The sequence below is a fragment of the Ambystoma mexicanum genome, chromosome 3q, assembly GCF_040938575.1.
Source record: "Ambystoma mexicanum isolate Mex_15411 chromosome 3q, UKY_AmexF1_1, whole genome shotgun sequence".
Taxonomy (NCBI): Eukaryota; Metazoa; Chordata; class Amphibia; order Caudata; family Ambystomatidae; genus Ambystoma; species Ambystoma mexicanum.
The window spans coordinates 47170571-47195618 of record NC_090926.1 but is presented as its reverse complement, the minus strand read 5'-3'; the positions used below and the strand labels follow the sequence as shown (position 1 = coordinate 47195618).

General features: G+C 46.6%; 1 protein-coding gene across 1 annotated transcript in view; it reads right to left on the bottom strand.

Annotated features, from left to right (window-relative positions):
* Window positions 1–9517: 9517 nt before the first annotated feature.
* CDC42EP1 (CDC42 effector protein 1) overlaps window positions 9518–25048 on the bottom strand; it is a 75087-nt gene continuing 59556 nt past the window's right edge. Inside the window, exon 3 of the mRNA XM_069653041.1 lies at window positions 9518–12396. Coding sequence (XP_069509142.1) covers window positions 11570–12396 — 827 coding nt within the window. The 3' untranslated portion in view covers window positions 9518–11569. The remainder of the gene's footprint in view (window positions 12397–25048) is intronic.

Sequence of the window (25048 nt, the reverse complement as noted above, 5' to 3'; positions counted from 1 at the left end):
GCCAGAGGGGACTTCCAAGGGGGCCCACCAGCAAGTATGGAGTGACGTCTGAGGTTTTTTGGGTAGATAGTCCACTGGATGGATCATACTCTTGTCCACCACTGTCCTCCTTGCCTTGGAGTATCCTAGACTAGTAGTCTCCTGGCCTCTGATAAAGATCCTCTGAATGTATTTTTTGCTGTTTCTTGGTGCTTCTGCTGAGCTGCAGAGAGGTGTTTTCCTTGGCACCAAGGAAGACTAAGGTAAGCTCTGAACAGGTCTCATTGGACTCCTGCTCTGCCAGGAAAGGAATGTTTGTGGTCTGGCTCCATTTGGGTGACCCTTTACACATATGGCCAAAAGACCCACAATAGCCACAGCTAAGTGGAAATCAAAGGAAATATTGTATGACCTAGTGCGTGTGGACAGACACCCCACTAAGCTTATTATCAACCCCATGGGACTTATCCTCTTCTTTTTTAGGACATGTTTGAAGTTTTTATTTTTAAATCAGAGATAGGTTAGTGCCCCTCAAGCTTTTGAGGTGCCCCCTTAATGGACACTCTGGGGGAGTCACAGAGGCTAGCTGCCATTGCTAGCTTCTTTGGGTCAAGTTCCTCAGCATCAGCAACGTGCTAATGTAGTTCTGGGGAACAAACATTCAGTCTGTGCCTTTGCATTATCAAATACCTTAAAGCACCAAGGGTCGCCACCTTGTAACCTTCTTCTCCAACCATCAATGTCTTTAAGCAGATGCCTCAGGATATAGTGTCCTTGGTCTCAATATTGCAGCATTTATGCTTCCCTTACATTGCAGCAAGTAGCTGCTAATCTTCTAAACATCCATTGGATATTCCTCGTCTGCCTCCTGATTGAAAACAGGTACTTGCAGAGTTATTTCTTGGGTTTAAACAATGTGTTGACCTTTGGAGTATTGTCCTTGTGAGCATCAGAGAGCAGCTATTGACACTGATTTTTACTTTAGACTAATTAAAATGAATAGCAGTTGGGTACAATTATAGATTTTATACCTTTTGTGACATTTCCTAAAATGTGCAGCACATTTGAAACTGGTACATTTTGCAGCTTTTTGATGTTAGGGCAAACATGCTATAGGTTGGATGGTCTGTTTAAGGGAGGCAGTCACCCAAGATTGCCAAGTCTCACCGCCTTTCACCATGTGGTCCTGAAACTTCTGAAGGCATTGAGGGGGAGCCTTAAACATTTTACAATCAATCTGGATTTCTTGCATTCGTAATTCTCTTGCTCAGTCCCGTTCAGTTCTACTAGTGCATCCAATCCACGGAGCTTACCCATCAGGCATAGGGCCTGTTCAGAGTCAGCCAGCCCAGCCATTCTACAACTCTCTCAAAGGACTTCAAACACACCAAGACCACACCAAGACATCATTCCCCTCCCCTCCTTGTATTCACTCGCCAATCTTTTGGATATTCTGAGAGAAGGCCCTTACCATCACCTGTCTTGTGGGGAATGGTGACCTTAGCCTTTGCTGCTCCAGGCTCCAGCGTCTAGAGTTTTAGTTCTAGTTCCAGCTCTTTAGCTATGCCATTTTTGGCTTTTCCCTTTACTTCTCTTGTCTGGCCTCCTTGGACTCCATATGTGCTCCAACTCTGATTTCTTCCATTTCCATTTCTCTAGTTTCTGTGTCCTTTCCTTGCTGGGCAAGTTGGGCTGCTTTGAAATGTAGCTTCATTTGCCACATCCTGATGAACTTGTTCCTACTAGGGCGTAGGGACAGAGAAAGGGGAGCAAGGGATGGGGTAGATGCAGAGGAGTCCTCCTCCTGTGTAGGGAACTGGAAGTAAGAAATGGCTTCTGTTAGCCCAGCCTTTGTGCCAGCTGAACACATAACACTTTCAGCTTTTGAACTTTGAATTTGTGATGATCATCAACAGAGACATCTTCCATTTTATATAGTGATCATTTTAATGTAGGCAAATTTATTGTTTGTACAACTTGTGTGTGAGTCTCTCACGTGTATCTCTGAAACCAGTTCACTGGCCCTGAAACCAGTATCCACACTGCAGCACCTTTTTTGGAAAACCTGTCTTAAGCCTTGTGGTCAGGGTCATTAGGTGCAGCTTCCTGACTCGGGTACTGCTACTGATTCCCTCAAGCTCACCAGGCTCTCCGCATGGTAGTCACGACAAAGCAGGCCAAGTCTAACCCTCAGGAGGTGGAGTGGGGCGGTTCACAGATACAGTGCTCGCTGTTTGTTAATACCAAGTAAGAGAATGTCCACATACTATATTTTATAAAAGAATGAATTATGCAAGAAGAGGCAAAGAGAGAAAGCAATACATTCACAGGTAAGCACATTTGTGAACCACAAGATGCCACAAAGTATCAAGAAACACAGTGTTAAGTAAGAGCTCTTTAAAGTCAATAGAGAGTCGCTCCTAGAAAGGAAATGGCTGTAACAAGGAAGTAAAGGCTCTTCTATCGAGGCTGGCAAGTTCAGGCAGAACCAAGAGAAGGTAGTAGTGTGGATAGGGGCAGACTTTAGCGGCACAAAAAGTTACTTTTGTGCAAAAGTGCCTCCCAGGAGCAATCCCTGGGGTTCTGGTAGAGTAAAGCCCTCAAGAGCCCCTTGAAGATGAAGACGAGGCCCAGCGATAAAGCAATCTACAAAAAAAGGTTCACAAGCAGTGCCACAGAGTCAGGAGAGCAATGCCCAGGACCGAAAAGGCAGTTCTGCAGCACGTGGTCGGCGATTTTCTGATGTGGTTGTTGTGCTTGTTGTTCTGCGATCACTGAGGGCTCCAGCAATGACACACCAGGAGGCCCCCCCAGAGGCCAATCGGAAGAGTGACTATTATCAATCTAGTGATTTCCAGGTCACAACTTTGGGCCAGTGTGGCAAAAAGGCGAGATGTTTATGGTTGGTGGTAGTTGTCAATGCAGGATTCCCTCATGGATCCAGCCTTTGAAGAGGGGTTGCCTCAGTGAGGCCTCAAGGAAGTACACATGTTGGATAAAGTTCGAAGAAGTGACACCAGAGAGGAGCCAGCCACTGTATTAGAACTGGGAAGGTGAGCTCAGTGGTGCGGTTGTAGGGACAAAGGCAGCACAGGCCCCTGATACTTCCCAGCTGTGGCCGATGGAACCAGGGAGCTTGTCTAATGTCCTGGGATAAATATTTTCTAGTCAGTTCAGCTCGAGAGTCTTCGAAATCCTGGCAGCAAAGAGGCACCCATTCCTGTGTCCATGGATGCGGGCATGCTCATGACTACCAGGGAGATAAGACCTTTGAGCAGGAGCTGTGATTCAAGAACAACTTCGAGATGCCCTGACCCTCTTTCTCGAAGAAAACATTGGCAGTGGATCAGAAATGGGGGATGTCTGGGAAACCATAAAAGTGGTTACTAGAGGAGAAATTATTGCAAGGGCAGGAGGAGTTCGGAGACAATTAAAGGCAGAGCTTGAAACTCTAGAAATTAGGGTTAGGGAATTGGAAATACAACAGCAAATGGAGCAGGCTGCGGAGCGAACCCTCCAAGAGGCCCGGCGCGATCATCAAACCACTTGGGAACGACTAGCAAAATTTGACTACACCACCAACATAGTACGCACGCGATAAGTCAGGGAGACTCCTTGCCTGGTTATGCCACAAGGAACACCTCAGAACGCCGATCACGCTGTTGCAGGATGAATGTGGTGAACCCTGGGGGGGCGCAAACTACAATTAATTACATATTTGCCACATATAGTGCCACATTGTACAGTCACAATACCCACAGCCCAGCGGAGGACATAGTGAAGGCTTTCACTGAAATTAAACTGCCATCACTTACTGACAGCCAACGGGATCTCTTAGACAACCCTTCACCTTAAAAGATTTAGAGGAAGCGACCATCGCATCCGCCACAGGGAAAACCCCGGGAAGCAATGGCCTCCGGGGGGAGTTTTACAAAACATATCAAAGTACAGTGGCTCCAACACTCCTGAGGGTCTTTGAAGAGACTTTTGAACCAGGGAAACTCCTGGACACAATGAGAGAAACGTGAATAGTTCCTATTCTTAAACTAGGGAAACCAGCAGACGTATGTGATTCATATAGACCGGTGGCTATGCTAAATTGCTATGTAAAACTGCTGACGACAATGCTTACATCCCGCCTCCGGCAGTGCATAGCGATGCTAATACACTCTGACCAAACCGGTTACGTGCCAGGTCGCAGCTTCATCTCAAACTTAACGCAGGTTGCAACACATAATTGAGCAGACCCTAGGCGCCCTGAGCAGTATGTAGTACCGTCACTAGATACAGTCAAAGCTTTTGACTCTGTTTATTGGGAGTGGATTGAGGCTGCGCTGAAGAGTTTCGGATTTGGAGCATATTTTAGAAGGTAGGCTAACATACCTCAGGCATGAATACCTCGAGGCTGGGATAGGCATAGGTAATACCGCTCATTTACTTTCATTGTACGCCGACGACATACTACTTAGGCATAAACATTACACATAACCCAGAACAAACACACGCATTAAACACGTTGGGGACAGTGGAGGGGGTTAAAAAATCAATGATGTTTTGGTCCTGACTACCTCTCTCGCTTATGGGCAGGGTTGCCATTACAAAAATGATTATACTACCTTGTTTACTGAATGGTTTTACAAATGTCACTTACCACATCAAGTGGCTTCTAATTCTGAGAATTAGAAGCCACTCTAAGAACCTTCTTATGGGGCCCTAAGAGACATAGACTGTCTACAACAACATTGTTGCTCCCCTTTGAGCAAGGCGGAATCCAGCTACCAAACTTAGAATATTGCTACATGGCAGCTCAGCTCAGTTCCATCACCAAATGGCTAGCAGATGAACCTAATACAGAGCATGATCTGCTGGAAACCCTGATCTGCCCTGTGGGACTCCGAGGAGCCCTCTGGCACCCACTGAGTAAGCACGTAACTCACCCGCTACTACTATCAGTGGGCAGACAAGTCTGGTCGCGAGCGTGGAAAATCCTAAAGCTCACATACCCCTACTCTCCACACAGACCCATCTTAGTAAACACACGTTGAGACCCTGAAGAGTTGAAAGTGGAACAGTGTTGGGAAGAAGTGGGCATTGCAACGTGGGGAGGTATGTACGAGAGTGGCACTTATAGAGAATTCCCAGACCTCACTCAAAAAGAGGGACTCCCAAGAGGGCAGCTTTTGAGATATATGCAAGTGACTAAATTTGCTAGACGCACCTGGCTAGACCGGCCATCAGAACCCCAACCAAATGCGCTTCTTACACTTATGTATGATTTAGAAAATAGCTGGAAACCGGTGTCTAGATTGTACAAGGCCCTAATAGGAAGCACAAATATTGATCACACAAAACTTAGATCTAGATGGGAAGCGGATCTGGGAGCAGATGTCACAGATACAGTTGTTGTGGGCGCTTAGCTATGGTAACGCAACGTGAGGTTCGGACATATCCAGGTTAATGTCCTTCACCGCACACATCTGACCCCAGCTAGGGTTTCCGAATTTAACAAGGATGCAACATCCAGCTGCTTATAGATGTGGTCAGGCAGAGGCCCACTTAATGCACATGTTCTGGGAATGTGGTGTTGTGTAACGTTTTTGTGCTAAAATTAAACACACCTGTGAGAGAGCAGGGATTAACAGATACAAATGGACCCCGCAGGAATGCATACTAGGAATACCAGCAAGCACAAACATGTCTCCAGGTTCATGGAATTGGCCTGTATATTGGGTAAAAGGTGTATTGCCATGACCTGGAAATCGAGCAAAGGTCCACAGTTTGAAGTATGGTTAAAGGAAATGCAGCACTGGAGTGGAGCAGAAAAATCAGCGTGGGGACTTGCTATAAATGTCCATGGAGGAGAAGTGGGGCTCCTTTTTGAAGCATGGAAGGCATTGGTTAACACTGTCCTATATCCCTCTGATGACTAACCCCTATGAACTACCTTAGGAGATGACATGACTTGAGTTAGCCCTTCCCAAAACGTTTGTCTTCGGTTATGTATATCGCTAGCTCCTCCCCCTCCCCCGGCTGTGTAGACTACAAACTGTAAACATTTATTCCTTACACATTACGAGATGCAACACTGATCAAGAGCAGCACAAATATGTATTGCACTAACAGAATTGGTTGTTTTTTTAGTTCTTTCTTTCTTTGTTTCCTTTTTTCCTGTTTTGTTCTACTGCTCAAGCTTATTGGCCTATCGCGTTGTACTGTATGATGCCACATCTCCGCAACTACGTGTCGTTTAATTGCTGTATTTAACAAAATGCCAATTAACACATTTAAAAATAAATTGAGCCGGAGCTGTGATCCAGTTGTCCCCATTGGATGAGGGGAAAGGAGTGCTGCCGTGGGTTCCTTCTATTCTTCTGCAGAGGTAGAGCTTTGCTGTTGGACTATTCAAAGTGGCAAAGGATGCTGGTGCAGAGCATTGGTCCTTCCTTGAGCAGCAGGCCTTCCATAGGGTAAGCTCAGATCTTCAGTTGTTGATGAGGTCAGTGGGCAATGGGGTCTGCTTTTATCCCCCTAAGGAGGCAGATAGTGAACTCAGCACCCAATCACACGCTAAGCATCATTCAAGCCAATGGCAGACCATCCCTCCACGCATACCCATGCGCACAGGAAGGGTTCTTACACAAAGGAATGAATCCACCCAATCCCAGACAGTCACCTGCATATGCCAGTCAGAACTGGTTTCCAGTTGACTACAGCACCCAGTCCTGGAGCATACACATTCAGTAGCTAAAGATGGCCATCTCTTCTTCTATACACACACAGAGGGACAAGGGCAAGTAATTTGACACCTCAGGTCTTCGAGGCAAGCAAAGGTAACCTCCATTTTGCTTAATGGATGAGGGCATCAAAAAGGCCCACCTAGGTCAAATGGATTTCCATCTTTGGAACAGTTTTACACAGGCAAAGAAGCTATCACAAGCCTAGCTACATGAAGAACAGAGAGCGGATACCATCTCTGGGAGACTAAGGGGTACGCTTGCCTTAGGAGTCATAAGGATTTTTAAGTAAGAGCACACAAAAACAGCCAAACTCTCAGCCAGGCTTTGGATCAAGTGTGTGGTGGTAAAAAGGGGCTTTCTACCTAACAATTCCTACATCTTGGCCTCCCCTCTGGATACCCCTACCCCAAGTGCCTCCACCATAAGGCACCTAGAAATCTAACAGCAAACAAAAAAGGGGTTCTTCCAATCTTTATAGAAGATTGTTGTTTGGGTGGAATAACCCTGGAACGACCTGTGTGAAGTATCACTTATAATGTGTATTACAGTCATGAAATTTAGCATATTCCCATATTATCGAGAACGATTTCCATTTCAGAAACACATGGATGTATAAGCAAGAAATTTCTAAAATGCTTATTTTACAGAGACAAAAGGCCTTATTGTGGGTGTCCAATGCATTTCGGTCCTAATTTACATCTTCTGGGACAGTTCCTAGAAAAACAATTAATAAAACAAATTGTAAACATTTGCTAAAAAGAAGAACATTCTGTTTATCGTGTCTACTTTGTCATTGTTCTGACATATTTATCAGGCTTTCTTTCCACTTCTGTGTGCCTTTTTAATGGCGCTGTAACAATTGGTATAAATTATCAATTCAGGAACCCCATTAGGCATCTCTAGTTAGAGTTTATCCACTTCTTAGTTTAACATTTCTTAAAATAGTAGTCATTTTTTAACCTTCGAACTATTTTGCAGCATTTCCACGGGATATCAGGACTGCAGCGATGTGGTTCAAAGTGTTCATCTGTCCGCTTTTATTTTGAAAATGGCACCTTCAATGCGTGCACGATGACATCATCAACGTGATGACTTCTTTGCTTGCAGGCGGCCAATTTACATTTGTTTTGCTTGAAAAAGCTGATGTGGTAGATTAAATTATTTGGTTACCAACAGTACCAGACCAAGATTTCTAACTTTAGGTGTGTGTTTTATCCATTGTTGCCAGTTGTGTTTAATAATGCTAACATGATTCTTTTTCATTTTTCAAAAGCACGTGTGTAAAATTAATAACAAATAGTTACTTTGAAGGTAAGAACATTACTAATATTTTAAGCAATGTTAAACTAAGGTCTCCAAGTAAATACACTCTAACTAGAGGCATCCCTGACACAGGCCCCCAGGACAAGAACCCCAAGAAGGCTTGAATAGGAGAACTAGATAAGGTATTTACACATTTAGCATTTTTTCTCAGAAAATCTGGGAACTATATTTACAAGACAAGAAGGTAAAAAATGTCTTACTTACATTATAGATACCTAATGGGGTTCCTGAATGGATCGTTTACACCAATTGTAGAAGCGCCATGAAAAAGGTGCACAGAAGTGGAAACAAAGCCGGGTAAATATGTCAGAGCAATGACAAAGTAGACACGATAAACAGAATGTTCTTCTTTTTAGCAAATGTTTACAATTTGTTTTATTAATTGTTTTTCTAGGAACTGTCCCAGAAGATGTAAATTAGGAGCGAAATGCATTGGACACCCACAATAAGACCTTTTGTCTCTGTAAAATAAACATTTTAGAAATGTCTTGCATATGCATCCATGTGTTTCTGAAATGGAACTCGTTCTCGATAATATGGGAACTTGCTAAATTGCATGAATGTAATACGAATTATAAGTGATACTTCACACAGGTCCTTCCAGTCGTTTGGGTTATTCCACGCAAACAACAATCTTCTAGAATTACTTTGTACTCCACTTTGCAAGTGGAACTTTTCCTGGCAACAGGACCAAATAATTTACAGAAAAAGAATGCACACAGAAATAGATAAGAAAATCATAGCTGTGCCCACTCAAAACCCCGATAAAATCTTCTTCCAATCTTTCCTCGTTAATACTTCAGGTTTTGCATCTTGCCGCTCCCTTCGCCTCCAATAACTTCTCTTGGCGCCTCTTGCAGCCCCTAACACCAAGAGGCTGCACAACTTGGAGGAAACTGCGATACAAAAATACTTTACATTATATGACATCACACTAATGGTGTGCTGTAATATTAGTGCTTGCACTCACCTTGCGTATAGGCGCGTGTATGGGCGCGTTACAGATGCCATATCATATCATATCATACCTGTGGGGTTCTGGTTGCAGGTGGGCATAGTCACCAGTGGGCACAGACTGCAGTGGGTCCCCCACCCCCGCCTGGGAGCAGTACACTTGTGCACTTTTACTCGTGAGGACAGACAGGCGGGTGTGCATTCACTATCAGTGGGGAGGAATGGCACTTGCTTTGCTACGAGAGGGGCCTCTCTAGGAGTGGCTGCGTTGGCAGTGGAAGACGCTCATCTCGGGGCACAGGGTTGTGTACTTCTGACCAATTGACAGCAGGGGACGCTTCCAACAGTGAGGATTCTTAACGCTTGGGGTTCACTCACTTGCAGACACTGACCGCAGTGGGCACTAACTATAGAACGGACTGTCACTTGGAGCACCTCACAGCAGGGGCATTCCAGTCTGTAGGGTGTATTCAAAAGAGGTGACACTAAGGCTATAAACCTAAACAAGAAGTATACAAGGTAAAAACATGAATAAAAAGCTTTAATAAAGTTTGCTTTCAAAAGACATAACCAGGAGACGTTCAGAGTTTCGGCCTGGCCTGCACTGGCTGTCTTTCTATGTCCTTAGCGAAGAGAACCATCCACCCCCCTGCCCCCAAACCCCAGAAAATTGAATTTCTTGAACCTTAGATCAAGAACACGCACGGTGCGCCTTCTCTGCAGTAACCAGCGTGCCACTGGGGGCGCTAAACCGTACTGATTGCTGGAGCTGAGAACTCTGTAGCTGAGTGGCTAGAAAGGGGCACACTCTTTGCGAGATGCGCAGCTGGGGAGCGTGTTGGGACTGTCAAGTGTGTTCCATGCAAGCACAGGGCAGCTGATGAGGGTGCTAGTAGGGGGGCCCAGAAGGAGCTTCTCAAGCAGACGAGGATAGTACAGTGGTGCTCCCTGCAGCAGCTGGCCGCCTGTTGCCACTGCTGGGGCTGGCAGGAGGTGCCACGCAGTTAACGGTGGTGAAGTGTTTTCTGGGCGAGGAAGAGCTTGGCCAGCGCCCGCACGTCTGGCACACTGCCTAGCATTGTCCTGCCAAGGAAGGCGGGGTGACCTCACCAGGCCGGCATCTTCTCTGTCACTGAGACTCTCCAGTGGTCAAGGAGATGGCCCAGAATGCTCGGGTAGCGAGGAGAAACAAAGAAGGCGCAGAAAAAGAGTGAAGCAGTAGGGCAGGCAGAGTGCATGGGTGGCGAATTGGGGGCGCGGGGACAGGGCAGTAGGGGGCACAGGTGGGCCTCCACTCCAGAGATGGTGCAATAGGGAGCGGCTGGAAAATGTGGGGGGTTCAGTGGGAGAGCGCACTGCAGCGGGAAGCAGAGAGGAGGGGGCTTAGTGAGCACAGCTGAGGTGTCAGCAGGGAGCCCAGAAGTAGGGCTAGTGGGCGCACAGCACGTGAGAGGGGCCAGGACGCAGCATGTGATAAGCGGCAAAGGAGTAACAGGAGAGGGCGCCGGGTTACGAGGGGCAACAGGGAGCACAAGAGAGGGCCCATGGGCCTGTGGGAGAGCTCGCAGAGGAGACAAGATAGCAGCCTTCATTAGGCAATGTTGTATATAGGCGGGGCCTAGGAGAGGGGCCCCCAGGAGGTGGTTGTAAGTACTGTGGGAGTAAGGGTCATCCCCTGCCTGTGACTCTCCCACCGCTGTGCACATAAGATATGTCCCTTTGCGGTCTTTTGGCTGTCTCTTTGGTCTGTTTTTCCTCTATAATGGGGTTGCAGCTTTCTCTTTGGCATATGTTGGCCTCGTCGTGGTAGATGTGTATTCGGTGTGTACTGGCCGGGCACTTTAATAATTGGCTACCTCTTTGGCCCATATTAACTGTTTCTTTGGGATATGTCTCTGTCTCTTTCGAGTATCCTGATTGTAAACATATACTTCTCCTGTCTCAGTATGTCACTGTCTGCACTCAGTGTGATGTTGTTTTGGTTATGTGAGCTGTACATCTTGAATGGGAGCACTTTCTCTGCTGCGATATATACCTCTCCCTATGGGCTTGTATGGGCTCCTATGCGGCTGTCTCTTTGGAGTGTACAGAGAGTGTTGTTTGAGTATTTGATTACCTCTTTCCTGGGGCCTACTGACTGACTTTAGAGCAGGCTGGTTTTCACTTTAACTGTCTTGCAACCATTTGTGAGGCGCTGTCTATCCGTCCTCGTCCCAATGATTGTCTCTTTACTGTATGCGACTGTTACTTTTGTATTTGTCCTTATATGGCCCACAATCTGTCATCCCTTACTCACTTTCTGTCTCTCGCTGCGTCTTCACGTAGCTCGCCGCCTCTCGATCTTTCTCTCCCCATGAGTTTCCTTTCACCTGCCCTTTTCCCCTCCCCCTCTCTTTTGCCCCTTCCCTTTTTTTCCATTTCACCAGATCCTGGTGCCAGTAGATCCTATACATTTATATATAGAGAGAAAGCCGAAGCCCACACTTTGTCGCTTGCTCTGCAGGACGTGTGAGTGGGGGTCCCTTCCATGAAATACCCCAGTCCTCCTTTTCTCGTGTCCCATGCAGAGGTCGCGGTTACACCTTCACCTCATCATCATCCTCTTCCTCCTCGGCATAGGTAAAAGAACCGCCCTGCAGCGCTATGTAGACTCGACTGCACTGGGCCACTGGGGCCTGCGTTCCAGTGTCTACTTCCTCCTGCCTTGGCCCGTCGACTTCCTCCTCGTCGCAAGCAGTGTCCGGAGTGCCACCATAGTGATGGGCCAAGACCCGGGACACTCCGCTGAGTTGGCCGGCCCTTGCGCCTCCCTCAGAAGTAGGCATAGGGTAGGCTTGCGGCGTGGTGTCTACTTGGTAGTCTGGGCCTGCATGTTCTCGAGCCCTTTCCTGGTCATGGATCTCGTTTTGCCACAGGGCACGCTGGCCACGCGGGCTTGGTGTCGGCTTTGCGACAGAAGCAATGTCTATTGTGGGGGCGACAAGGCGACTCAGTCCATTCACCCGATTGTCCCCTGTGTCCTCAGTGTGGTTAGTGCTGACCCATTGTTTCTCATTGTGTGCGACTTCCAGCTCACATCGCTCTCTGCCCATGTCACGGGTCTGCGCAGCGTGCCCATTCGTCATTACACCCCATTGGTTAATGCGGGGTGAGTTCTCCCAGACGTCTTCCTCTTCGTCTTCGTCCTCTTCAGCAATGCTGGCAGAAAGCCCAAATCCCCCCAAGACTTCGCTCATCAACGAAGGCCCGAAATCTAGGTGAAAAGACTGCAGAGAGTCACAGACCTCGGGGCCCAGCTCTGCTTCGGTGTCTGACTCCTCTGACTCCTCTGGCTGGTAGGTGGTCTCTGTGGTCTTCTCCTGCCGTGAGAGGCGGGGGATGGTGCAGAAGCCGGACTCAAGTCCTGCAAAGGAAGGAGAGATGACAATCAATGCACAACCATAGGACCACGTAAGGTCGCGGCACAGTGTGTGGACATTTCAATACTGGTTAAGACTCTGCAATATTTCAGAAGTGTCGTGAAGTGAGCCAATCCGCTTGCACAGACACTATCCTAGCTCCTTTTGTAGCAGGGTTTTAATCAGCAGGTGGGTTCTACGTTACGTCATATCCACTCCCAGAATCCACGCTATGGACAAATGAACACCCTGATAAAAGCACTGCATAGCATAATCCCACCAACTGTATCAGAGAGTATTGCCGCCCGGGCATCAGCAATAGCCCGAGGCAAAACACCTTCTGGAAGCCCTAGATCATGAGCTTTGTAAAGCCATGTTAGGTGTGCACAGCGACTCCTCAAAAGCTGTGATCACTTGCTGGTATGATATGATATGGCATAAATATCTGTCTATACACAAGAGTTTCAAGGCGAGGCGGTGAGGGGCAACAGAGGGAAGACAGACAATGATCTTACTGGGCCAGGTGACATTCAGATCGTGCAAGGGAAGGGGGAAAGGGAAAAAGGGTGGGGTGGGAGGGGTAGGGGAGAGTGCAGTACATGGGATAATAAAATAACCAGATACATAAAACGGCCAGCTGGTGGCAACTGCAGGGTGAGCACAGACATAAGTGCTGGCGGTGGGGCGGGGGGGGGGGACTGTAGGGATACAGAAAAACAGTCCCCAAGTGCATGGGTTGCTAGGGAGGCAGTGCAGGCGTGCAACAGGCAGGACTTGGGCCGGAGAACAGAAGGGTGGCCAGGTAACCAGTGCAGTCTCAGGATCATCCAGGAATTCAGCAGGGGAGAGAAAGCAGAAGCAAAGAGGAAGGTTTTAATATGCTTCTGGAACCGAAGATGGTTCTCTTCAAGTTTCAGGGAGGCAGGGAGGCTGTTCCAGAGGGAGGCCCCAGGCGAGGAGAGAGATCTACCACCAACTCGTTGCTTGGAGAAGCGACTGACCCTGAGGGAGTTGGAGGCGGATGAGCAAAGAACACGAGAAGGAAGATATTTAGGAAGAGAGAGCTGAAGGTATTGAGGCCCCAGAAGGCCTTGTGGACGATGCAGAGGGTTTTGAACTTAATCCTCGCAGCCACTGGGAGCCAGTGCAGAGATTTCAGTCCTGGAGAGATATGATCCCTGGGCCTGAGGCCAAAGACAAGTCTTGCAGTCCTATTCTGGATGAGTTGCAGAGGGCGGAGAGTAGCAGCAGGCAGATTTAGAAAGAGGCTGTTGCAATAGTCCAACCTAGAGAGAACCAGGGCTCTGGAGACAGTGACCTTCTGGGGGAAGGAGAGGAAAGGAAGAATACCGCTGAGGAGGTGCAGCTGGTAGTGTGACTTCTTAGAGACATCAGAGATGTGAGGAGAGAAAGAGAGTGTGGCGTCGAAGATGACTCCAAGGTTTTTAGCCTTGCTGGTGGGAACAGGAAGAGGGCCAAGCGAGGCCGGCCAGAGAGCTACAGGAATGGAGGGAGTGGGTGTGCCAATGAGGCGAATCTTAGTCTTACAGGCATTAAGGCAGAGGTCATTGGCGGGACACCACTCCTGGATTGCAGACAGACAGTCAGAGATGAGGGACGGAGAAGAGGTGGCTGAAGCTAGCCTGATGCCCAGGTTATCACAGAGACAATTTAGCAGGATGGCATGGTTGACAGTGTCAAAGGCAGAAGAGAGATCAAGTAAGATGGGGCCACAGGGTAATTCTCCTTATGCAACCCGGGCAACTGTCAAGTCTCCCTAGAGGCTTTCAAACCTGGACATGTAACTGGGTGCAGAATGTGGGTCAGTATAAAATTTTTAGACTGGGAGATTATAGCTGAAGGTTACCTACATGAACGTCACTGTGGACCAAGGTAATGGATACCTTCGGATTGGTTTGGCACACCCTTGCTCTAGTCTGTGACTAGATTTGACATTAAGTGGCAAGGTATTGGAACCTCTTATATGTAACCCTCTTTATGAATTTAAATCGAATTCCAGAAAAATACTCGCCAATGCATTTTGGACCTTCGGTCCATCTTCAGGGCTAGTAGCACAGTGTATTTACAAACAATCTTTAGCCCATATACCTGGGCTAGATATATAGGAAACCAAAATGACCGGCCAGGTTAGAATACATGATTCAACAACTCTCAAATCATTGCCAACATTGAAAATAAGCCGATTGTGTGAATACACCACCCCGTGACATAAGTGGATTTCCACATAATATTTCATTACCGTCGCAAACACGTAATTCCAATCAGTGGGGTAAACTCATGGTACCATGGTTCAAAATATCATCACCAAGACCAATTCCATAGAATCCAAATTAGATCATCCATGTTCCCATATTAGCATTGATAAGGAAACCATCACGAGAGAGATGGTATTCAGCATGGTGGGAAGAAATGAAGAATGATAAAATATATAAGTAATTGCAAAATATACAATCAACATATTCAAATATCCCCCGAGTGATGATAAAAAATGCAAAAAATTAGATGAGTAAAATAAAAGGAAACGAAAAAAAACAAGAGAGAAAATAAGAAGAAGGAGGAAAATGCAGAAAAGAAAGAAATGACTATGTATCTGGCACAGCTTCCCCCATTCCCTGAAGAATGTGCCAGGCGTTGTAGGGTGGGTAAGTAACTTTTATTATTGTGGTTCAGATTGTGAATGATTGTAACATGGTTGGGTTGGATGCAGGCAGCGGACAATGCGCGGAGAAGCTGAGGAGAGAGCATTCTAGTGTAGAAAGGGGGTTACCTGAATGCTGCCCGAGTTACAGCAAGAAGCAGATGACAGTGAGAGTTTGGGGTCTGAAACTCACAAAAGATCACAGCAGCTCTGGACTAGTGGCCCTCTTTTTGGGATTCCCTGCCGCGGTCCTAAAGAGAGAGGACCCCCAAAGGTGATCTTCCACACTGATTCACTGAATTACCTGGATGTCGGCTTTGACCATGAAACCTACCAAGAGAGAGACAGATACTCACTGGATCAATACCGACCCCAAAGGTGTTTAGGACAAGGGGAAACCACAGAAGAACAGGCATACAATAAAACACACATCAGTAATGCCAAAAGTTGAGCTTTTGTGTAGGCATGGCAAAGGCACTCGCCAGACACAGCAGTAGTGGTATTAACTGGCCATTGATGGTAGCAAGTGCAAAATGGTGCAAGTACCTGGGCATCTAATAACATTGCCTGGAAAATGCTTAATATTTATAAGCAAGCCAATGCTGTTGGCTCTGCCAGTGCTTGTGTTTAACAGGACTTCTGTGATGGACACACATAGTGCTTATAAATCGAGTGGCTGGAGGCAGACCTGGTTAAGACATTTTTATTACACATGTAGGTTGGTTTACAACTCCAGTTAAGTAATTAACTCTAAGAACACTGCTTTGGAAAAACACTGGCAGGCACTTTGAGTTCAAAGTTTGATGGTAAGGCTTGGTTAGAGCGAGCTCAAAGAGTTTCCAGGAGGTGTTTTGGGTGGGGATGGGCATGAACTGGCCATATGAATTAGCATGGCCAGAGTCAGTCAATGGTTGGTCACATAACCAAACAACACCTACAGGCTGTGTGTCTCTCCTCACATGCCATTCCTCCCTATCTGTACTGTAATGCAATAGTTTCGGTTTATAGGTGTCACAGGCGACCCCCTAATAGCCCAAGCTAACAACATGAATGACTGCCTAGAGTACTGGGCAGAGATGCCTTAAAATGAGACTCGGGTTCGTTATTTTGGGAGGCTTGCATGCAATATAATTCAGCTGCTGGGGTTACTAGGAGAGGGTCCACTCAGATGTACTGTTCTGACCGGGGACCGGCAAATATTCAGTTTCAAGAATAGATCTTGTCATATGATGCATGGATACTTTTGAGCAAGAGTAAAGCTGCTCTTTGAAAGACAAATCCCAGTACCACAGGTTGTTACCGACTCTCGAAATCTTGTTTTGCAATGTTTTGAAGCGTGTAAACTTCATGTAAAACGGCAAGTGTCATGCTAATGAATTCCCTAGCACCAGGTAATGATGGGATTGTAACCCTACCTGACCACTGAGAACAGCGACAGCCACACCTTCACAATGCCACATGAGGTATCGTGTTAGAAAGACCGCTCAGGCTGAAAACCATTGCAGGCGAGCTGGGGAAGTGCAGTGTCCGGTGGAAGTTGGTGGGGAGCCTCAGTCAGATCCAAAAGGAGAGGGGCAAATGGGCATGAAGCGGGCTGGCAATGGGAGGAAAGGCTACATCTGGAGAACAATGCTGCCACTTGAGTATGGCCACATATGAAGGGCCAGGCGAGACAGGTGCAGCATGGAAGCAAAACTGAGAACACAGAAGGATGGCGTGGCAAGGTGTATCGAGGGCAAGTGCGAAATTAAGATTGCAAAAGCAGGAGCTAAAAACAGCTACCAGGTATCCAGCATTAACCAGTGGCCAGGAGCTGGTACTGGGGAACGAGGAGCTAGTGCATAGCGTTTCACAAATCTAACTTCCCCGTAAGATGCCAACATAGCAAATTGCCCAGTATTTATGACCCCTATGTTTCACATGTTTAGATGTGCACATATTTGTATTTTGACACTGTCCCAAATGCACTGTTAAATTCACATAGAGGTGTTTGTTCGGGATCAGTTCCGCCTGGGGAGCCACAAGTTGCTCCTGGTAGCTGTTGGAATCAAGTTATCCAGGCGCTTGTATGCTACAGCAGGAGCTAAATAGCTCCCCTCAATTTCCAACCCCGAAGTGACACTATGAGCGACAACGTAAGACCACCAAACCTTGACTCGTTCACCGAGGCTCTGTTTCTTCAGGGTACTGTCGGAATGACTTTTCCCCACAGAGGTTATGAGCTTATTTTATTTTGGCTGCTGTGTGCAGTGTTCGTGTTGCTGCCTGCTCAGAATACTTCTGATTGTGCCTAATCAGTTCTACTGCTGTGTGAACTTCTGAACCCGAGGGTAGATATAACTCAAATAAATACCATTGTGAGTCACTAGCAGAGTAGGGATGAAGTTTTATATACACAATAATTGAGTTTAAGCAAGTTGGCTTCTCAGGCTCCTTTACCCTAATCTGCTACACATTTTAAATTCTTGAAAGACGTGTTCCCGGTGGTGGATGGTTCGGGGTCAAAGGGCAAGTAAAGAACTATCTTCTCTGTATGCCTGCACTGCTCTTGTTCCTTGCATATGTAAGTGCCACCACAATGATAATCATGATAACAATGATTTGTCACGTGTATAGCGCTTTCACCAAAGCACTTTACATAGAACATGTATATACAATTATCACCCATCCGAAGTTGGCACTCAATTATTGACCTCAGAAAGATTAAAGACTCAGATGGCCTTGCCAGGATTCGAACCTGCAACCTACAGATCACACATAGACAGCAGTAGCAAGCATTACATCATAAGGTAAAATCGTTCCCCCTTGACTGTAAAGCAGATTAATGTGTATTACATCCATAAGAAAGAGTTGCATTTCATAGAGTTATACTCTTTCTTGTCACCATACTAAGATGACTGAGTCCAGGTAGAGGGGAAAAGGTACCCAGGAGGATAGCTCAGTGGCAACGTCCTCGCCTTGGAAACAAGACGACACGAAACAACACAGGTTCGAACCCTGGCTCCGCGCATTATAAATGCGCAACTAAGACCACAAAATAAACAATTTCGCAAATAAAAAAAAACTATTCCTGTAACAGAGCCTCGATGCCTGTGGGCTGTGTGAGTGCTTTACAAATGCAAAAATAATAACATATCATTTTGCGTCTATCTCCTAACTTCAAATACATATATACCTGACCTTTTCACAGGAAGTTGTGTTATTAGTACTCAAGCAGCGCTACATCAGTTGAAGACAAAGATCACACAACAGAGAACAGGGGGTGTGATGAATCAACCTCCATGGACCAGTAGTCCAGGGATGAATATCTGTTTCTAAACCATCAATCAGCCCCACACCTCTAGTAGGGATTCAAACAGATTGGGAACACAAGCAAATTATTAACCTCTGTGTCCAATTTTGGTAACGTGAACGCAACGGCAGGCTTATCTCTGCAAGGTCGTTGGTTAGTTGCAACACAACGAAAATACAATTATTACCCAATGATAAAAGGGACTGTCCAGTCAAGGTTGTATGAAAATATCTACTTTGTTATTATCACAACAGACAGTTCAAGCACACTACAAAATACAACCCACCCTGTAAAGGAATGCAGAGGACGGACAGTTTCAAGGAGGAAAAGGGATGGACTCTGCATACTGGTAGGAGGGTAGTTGGTAAAGTAATTAATCATAATAGTTCAAGGATACTTAGTTTCAACACAAAGGGAGCAATGGGTCATAAAATGTCACGAGGGGCCTTCAGAGAATGACTAGGGGGACAGAACCACAATGTACCTTGTACTTGTAGAAGTTCTTGGTGCTCGACAGGGTCGAGTCGGTTTTAAGCCACTTTGCAGCTCCTGCGACAGGGTTTAAGATGGGAGACAGCTGTGGGTATTAGGCGGCAGGCAGTTCGGTGAGCGAGGCTAGATAGATGGCTGCAGGCTGGCCTACACAGCGACTCGGGGTCAGGAATCATTGTCTCATTGCTGGATGGCGGGTCTGAAGCACAGATCAAGGAGTCTCAGACTGCATTAGTAACTGCGGCATGACAACAGTCAGCAGTGCAGTCAGTTGCAGCTTGAGGGGCTCGACTGGCTCCAAAATGTCCTTTAAAGCAGGCGCTGGTTGATGCTTGTCGATGCACTCCTAGCTTCTTCACTGGGCTTGTATCGTCCTTTAAGGCAGACGGCCCAAAGCTGAGGAGAGTGTTTCAGGCAACGGCCTTGCCCTTGATTTGATTTAGAGACTCTCTTGCACTTCCCACCTAGGAAACTTGCTTGCAGAGCCTTGCAAGGCATGCTGTGCGCTGGCTGGGTACCGGTTCTAGAGCTGCTGGTGGGTTCTCTGCATTCAATATCTCCCTCTGTTCCCTGAGAGATGTTTAGGGGAGGGATCTTGCTTCACTCTTTGGAAATCCTGGCCTTATTTCACTGGCGGAAGCTCTAACACAGACTGTACCTTCAGATAGGGTCCAAATGAGTTCTTCTTGTTACTCCTTGCAAAGTCTTCAGATGATCTGCCAAAAGAGGGGCTCAACACTCTTTTAAAGCCAAATGGGGCCCAGTGATTGGTGTAGACTAAGTCTACCTTAATGAACCAATCCTGGGTCCCCACCAACAATTCCTGTATGTGTGAGGTCAAGTGCTTTGCAACAGAAAAGGTGAAGGGGTGAACACATGTAATACTAAGTCCCACCCATCTTCCTATCTGTTGTGGATCAAAGGGTCTCTGGTTAATTGAGCTCTCTGTGGTTCCTGGTTAAAGTAGCAGGTCTCCCTTGAAGCTGTGATGAGAACAGACTTTCTGTCACCATTAATCCACATAGTCTTACCTTCTGAATGGGTCCCCCTGCAGGGGTGACTACTGTAAATACATAGTCCCAGACATGACAGCTCACTGCCCTTGATACAGAGAGGCAGGAACTGGCTTCAGGTTGACACAGTGCATATCAAAGCATGTTGGGGTTTTCCTGTCTTTTGTCAGTCCTGTGACCAAGCCTCCTGTGGACCTGCTTGAATTAACTCTGATTAGTATGCAAAGCTAGCACCAGCAGCTAACAAAGGACAGGGTGGATCCATGGAGCCTTTGTTAGTTAATTAGGCTGGTCATGGCAGGAGGAAGGTTTTACCTTACCACTTCTGAGATGTCTTGATGTACTCTTGACTGTCATATTCCAACTAAATATGACAGGTGGGAGGGTGCCTGCAGGCTGTGTCCACCCGGAGTACACAGGTCTATGTGTATATTGTGCGGTGAACATAGGAAAACGTGTGTGCATTAGCACCACACATTGTCCAGAGGTTGATCTGCCATCATTCAATTTCATTTAAAATTTCAAAAATGCCCAGGCGAACACACACCCACTGATGCAGATGGTCGAATTCCTCATAGGGGGACACAAAGACACCAAGGACTGTAAGAAGGAAGAGGAGGTCTAATTGTAATGGAGATTACAGGTAAGTAATCAGAGAATTACCACTTTGCCCCTCGTCATTGTCACAGTCACAGTATAATGAAGATATGCCTAGTAGTTCAAGTCTTTGACTGACAACCTTAGACATCAGCCCCGTCATACAGGCGTGTAATACAGCACACATGAATACAAATAATTGCTGGAAGAACCAACAACTGAACGTGTACAGAAGAGAACATTCCACTGTAAAATCATAACAGGGAACCGTGATACTCACCACCTGAAACAATCTGTTGTGCACAAATAAGCAACAGCAAAAGAAACTGAGCCAGAAGAGAATCACATCCAAATGATGACTGCGATGTCACAGGCACCAGCAGATGCAATGCAAAGCACACTTCTGACATTCTCACACCCTCTTGGTGCAAGGACCTTACCAGGGACCTAGGGGCTCGATCCCTCTACCTCATATCTGAGAGATGCTGTCCAAAACCGAGAAATTCATCACAAGCGTTTCCATCACCTGAGACCTGTGATAGGCCCGCCCAGGACCACGAGGTCTTCTGACGGTGCATCATTGTGCCTAAAGACTGTTAGTCATCCCGGGTAGACCGCGAGAGACTTTTGGGGAAACCGTTCTTATGCAAGATGACCCTTGTTTGCCATTCAGACCAGTCTTTTGTTTTTCCCCAATCATATACATAGGCACAGATGTGTTTGAGACGGAGGTGGGGCGATAAAGAGAGAGGGAGGTGTGAAACTTGCTGATTCTATGTCATGTACGTTTGTGACACTTGTGTGTGTGTTTTATTCGGGATGGGATACCTAAGATATATTAGCTGCTCAAGCTGTGATAGCAGGCGAACCACTGATCTGGCGAGCATTGTCCTACGTAACAGGGCTAATGTCGTGGATAGTGTAGAGGAGATAGCATATTGAAAGGTGGTTATGTTATCTGAGATGAAGGCAATGTAGTTAGTCAGGCACCTAAGGAGGCCTGCTGCTTGGAGTTGATAGGCTGCACTGACGTGGTAGGATTTCGGGTTGCTGTTGGGCAGAAAGTGTAGGTCCCATTTAGTATTGGTTCGGAAGGTTGTAGTTCTCGGTTCACTCTCATGGTGACTGTTGAGTGATAATAGTTGCAGAGGGACTTAAGTAACCCAGTCTCTGTGGTGGATGGGTTAGACTGACCCGGTAGGGTTCAGGTTAGAGTCAGTGCAAGACTCAAGGGCATGCTTGTTTGGAAGGTGAGTGCTTCAGTGGGTTTTTGGGTCACGTCTGTGATGACTATGATATTGTAAGGGTCCTATTGGTCCTGTGGCTAGAAGGTGCATGTCCATGCTACTTTGTCTGTGGTGGTCACATGAACAGACTGGTTATGAAAGATGTTCTTAAATCCAGTTGTTTTTTTACTGTGTGGAGTCTCCTGGGCCTGGTGTTCCATAGAGTGGTCCTTCAAGCGTGGGATTGCTACTAGTGCCATGTTGGTGGATCCACACATTCTGACACTGTATAGTTGATTATTTCTTTGGAAGTGGATTCTGGGCCCTGTAGTGGAGGGTGCGATGATTGAATTATGCATTTGACTGGGATCCAGTGGAGGGTTCTGAAAGATGGTGGTTGTGTCCCCATCTTTCAGTTTTAGGTGGATTATCGCTGCTACATTTTTAGCTCTTTGTATATTTTTAGCTAATATTCTTTTAGGCCTAGGGGCAGGAACTTGGTGTAATCCAGTAGGGAAAGTGATGGGGCGAAAACTGTCGTGTTGCAGGCTGATGTTCTTTGATAGTAGAAACTAGCTAGAAGCAGAAAAGGACTGGAATCCCAGCACTTGTAACTGTGATTAGTGTACCTATAATTGGCGGGCATCGGCTGCGGGCGGTTGCGTCTAAAAGTGGAGCCTCTAATACAATTACAGTGAGACAATCACACTGCGCCGATTCACCCTCAATATTGTGTTTAATTGCTTTAACCTTTTAACTGCCATGGGTTTTCCCCCCAGTGCCAAGGCCTTTTTTGGTGATTTCGGTATTTCACCATGCAAAGCATCCTAACATTTTCTCCTTCATTAACCCCTTAACTGCCAAGGACGAGTTATCTCGTCCTTGGCACTGGGGAGGTAATCCCAAGTTCGAGATACCTCGTCCTTGGCACTTTTAAAGAGATTTTTTTATTTTTTTTTATTTTTTACAGTGAAGAGTGAGCCACAACTTATGATTTCACAGACGCTGTGGCCAAAAGGTCTTTTCAGAATATAGTTCAGGTACCGCAACAGCGACATATGATAGACTCAGCACTAGGGCAATGACCGCAATTTTGGTTCACTATTTCTCCTGGATTATATGCTTTGCAGCAGTACATAAACCTTGAAAAAGAGCATTGCTCGAAACACGTGTCGGCTGGTTCAGAAGTTGTTTCGCCTGGTCAAAAAATAAAAAAAATAAAAAAAAATCTCTTTAAAGATATTAAACACAATATTGAGGGCGAATCGGCACAGTTTGGTTGTCTCACTGTAATTGTATTATTGATGTTCTTTGATGCCTGAGAGCTGACTTCTTGGTGTGCTCAGTTCTCTCCCAGTACTGGGTTGTCAAAAAGCAACATGGAACAAAGGTCAGGCTGCTTCTGGTGCAGGAGAGAGCTATTTCCCTCTTCTCTGGAACCTGTATAGATCCCTGAGCCAAGTGCCTCGATGTGTGGGCCTGACATCTTGGCACTCGATCCGGCTCTGTTCATTTACTCAGGAGGGCACATCTGGGCCCTCACTGTGTGTTAGGGCAGTACCCTGGCACTAATGTGATCATCCTTAACTGGCTAGAGCTCCAAGGAGATGTGTAGCCGCCAGGATCCAGAAGGAGCCCACAAGCAGGCTGTAGACCACTGGCTTGGCAGACCTTCTCTTGCTCCTTGAAACTAGTCACCAGCGCATGCCCAGGATCCTGGAGATAGATGGGGCAACTTTCTTTTTTTTCCTAGCGGCAATGCCAACAGGCATAGAGGTGTGTTGCAGGGCGTCAGCCCTTTTTGGTGCCAAACTACTTAGTGGCAACTGTAGCCCAAGACCATTTACTGAGACAGCAACATCCTGGCTTGGTCCGAGTCTTCATTTGGGTGCCCCTTTCACTCGGGCAACAGCCTTTGCAGGATGGTGATGGGAAGATAGTTTTGAGGCGGATGGAGATTTGCTTGTTTTGAGTGCGGAAGGGTTTGTATGTACCATGTGAGAGGCAGGAGTCGATGATGCTGATGCTAGCACGGTGTTGAGCCAAGGCCGTGATGCCGTTTGAAGTCGGCCATTTTCTAACAAACGTTCAACACTAGAAGACTTATAATGTCTTTTGCATGGAACTTTCTAATGATATCAGCAATCAGTATCCAGATTAGAAAATGAAAAAAAGTTATTCAGCAAACAGCCATTAAATATCTGTAAAAGACCTTAGAGGAAAACAACAAAAGTGAATGTGACACTGAGTCTTCCGTTTCTTGGGGGCCTTTTTACAGCAGAGTACATCAACGGAGAAAGGTGGCAGGACATAGGCACACAGTGCAGGACAAGGGTGGGGTGAGAAAGAGAGTAGCAGAGCACGATATATGTAAATCAGAGAATAAAATGTAATGAGAAAATGTACTTTAAAATGGACTATCTTTTTCAATGCAGCATTAAACCACAACATGTGTGATAAGTCGGGGTAAACACTTTGCTGCATAAAAAATATAAGGGAAAGAAACCATCAACACATTTGCAGAATTAAGAGTGCTCCAACTCAACTGCCTTTCCCACCAAATCCAAAGAAATCAGTGATCCCATGGTAGCAGTGGCAGACATTAGCCTCATTACACGGAAGGCGGTAAGGGTTAACGGTCACCGGTAATGCTACCGGTGACCGTTAACCCTTACCGCCTTATTACGAGGTCCCTTTGCGGGTTGGTACTTTAACGCCTGCTTTTAGCAGGCGTTAAAAAACGAACCTGCAAAGGGACCTTGGTGCTAATTACGGTACTGCAATTTGCGGTACCGTAATTAGCGCCTTCCCCATTCCCATTATGCCCTATGGGGACAAAAATGGGAATGGGGAAGGGCCTTGGTGAATGGGGAATTACCGCCCCGCTCACCTTGGAGTAGGGCGGTAATTCCGCCATCCACCAAGGCGGACACGGTAAAATACCGGCGGCAACCATGGCGCTAATAGCGCCATGGTTACCGCCTACCATGTAATGAAGCCCATTGTTTAAAAATGACATTGGGCCTCATTACGAAGTGGGAGGTAAGGGATTACCGGCACCGGTAAGGGCACCGGTGCCGGTAATCCCTTACCTCCCTACTACGAGTTCCCTTTGCGGGTCCTTCCATAACGCCTGGTTTTTGCAGGAGTTAAGGACGGGACCCGCAAAGGGACTCTAGAGCTAATAACGGAACCGCAATTTGCGGTACCGTTATTAGCGCCTTCCCCATTCCCATTGAGTCCTATGGGGGCTCGGACCTCGGAATGGACCAGTAATTGCTCCATTCACCAGGGAGGAGTCGGAAGGGTTTTTGGAGGCAGCCATGGAACTAACAGCTCCATGGCTACCTCCAACCTCGTAATGAGGCCCATTGAGTC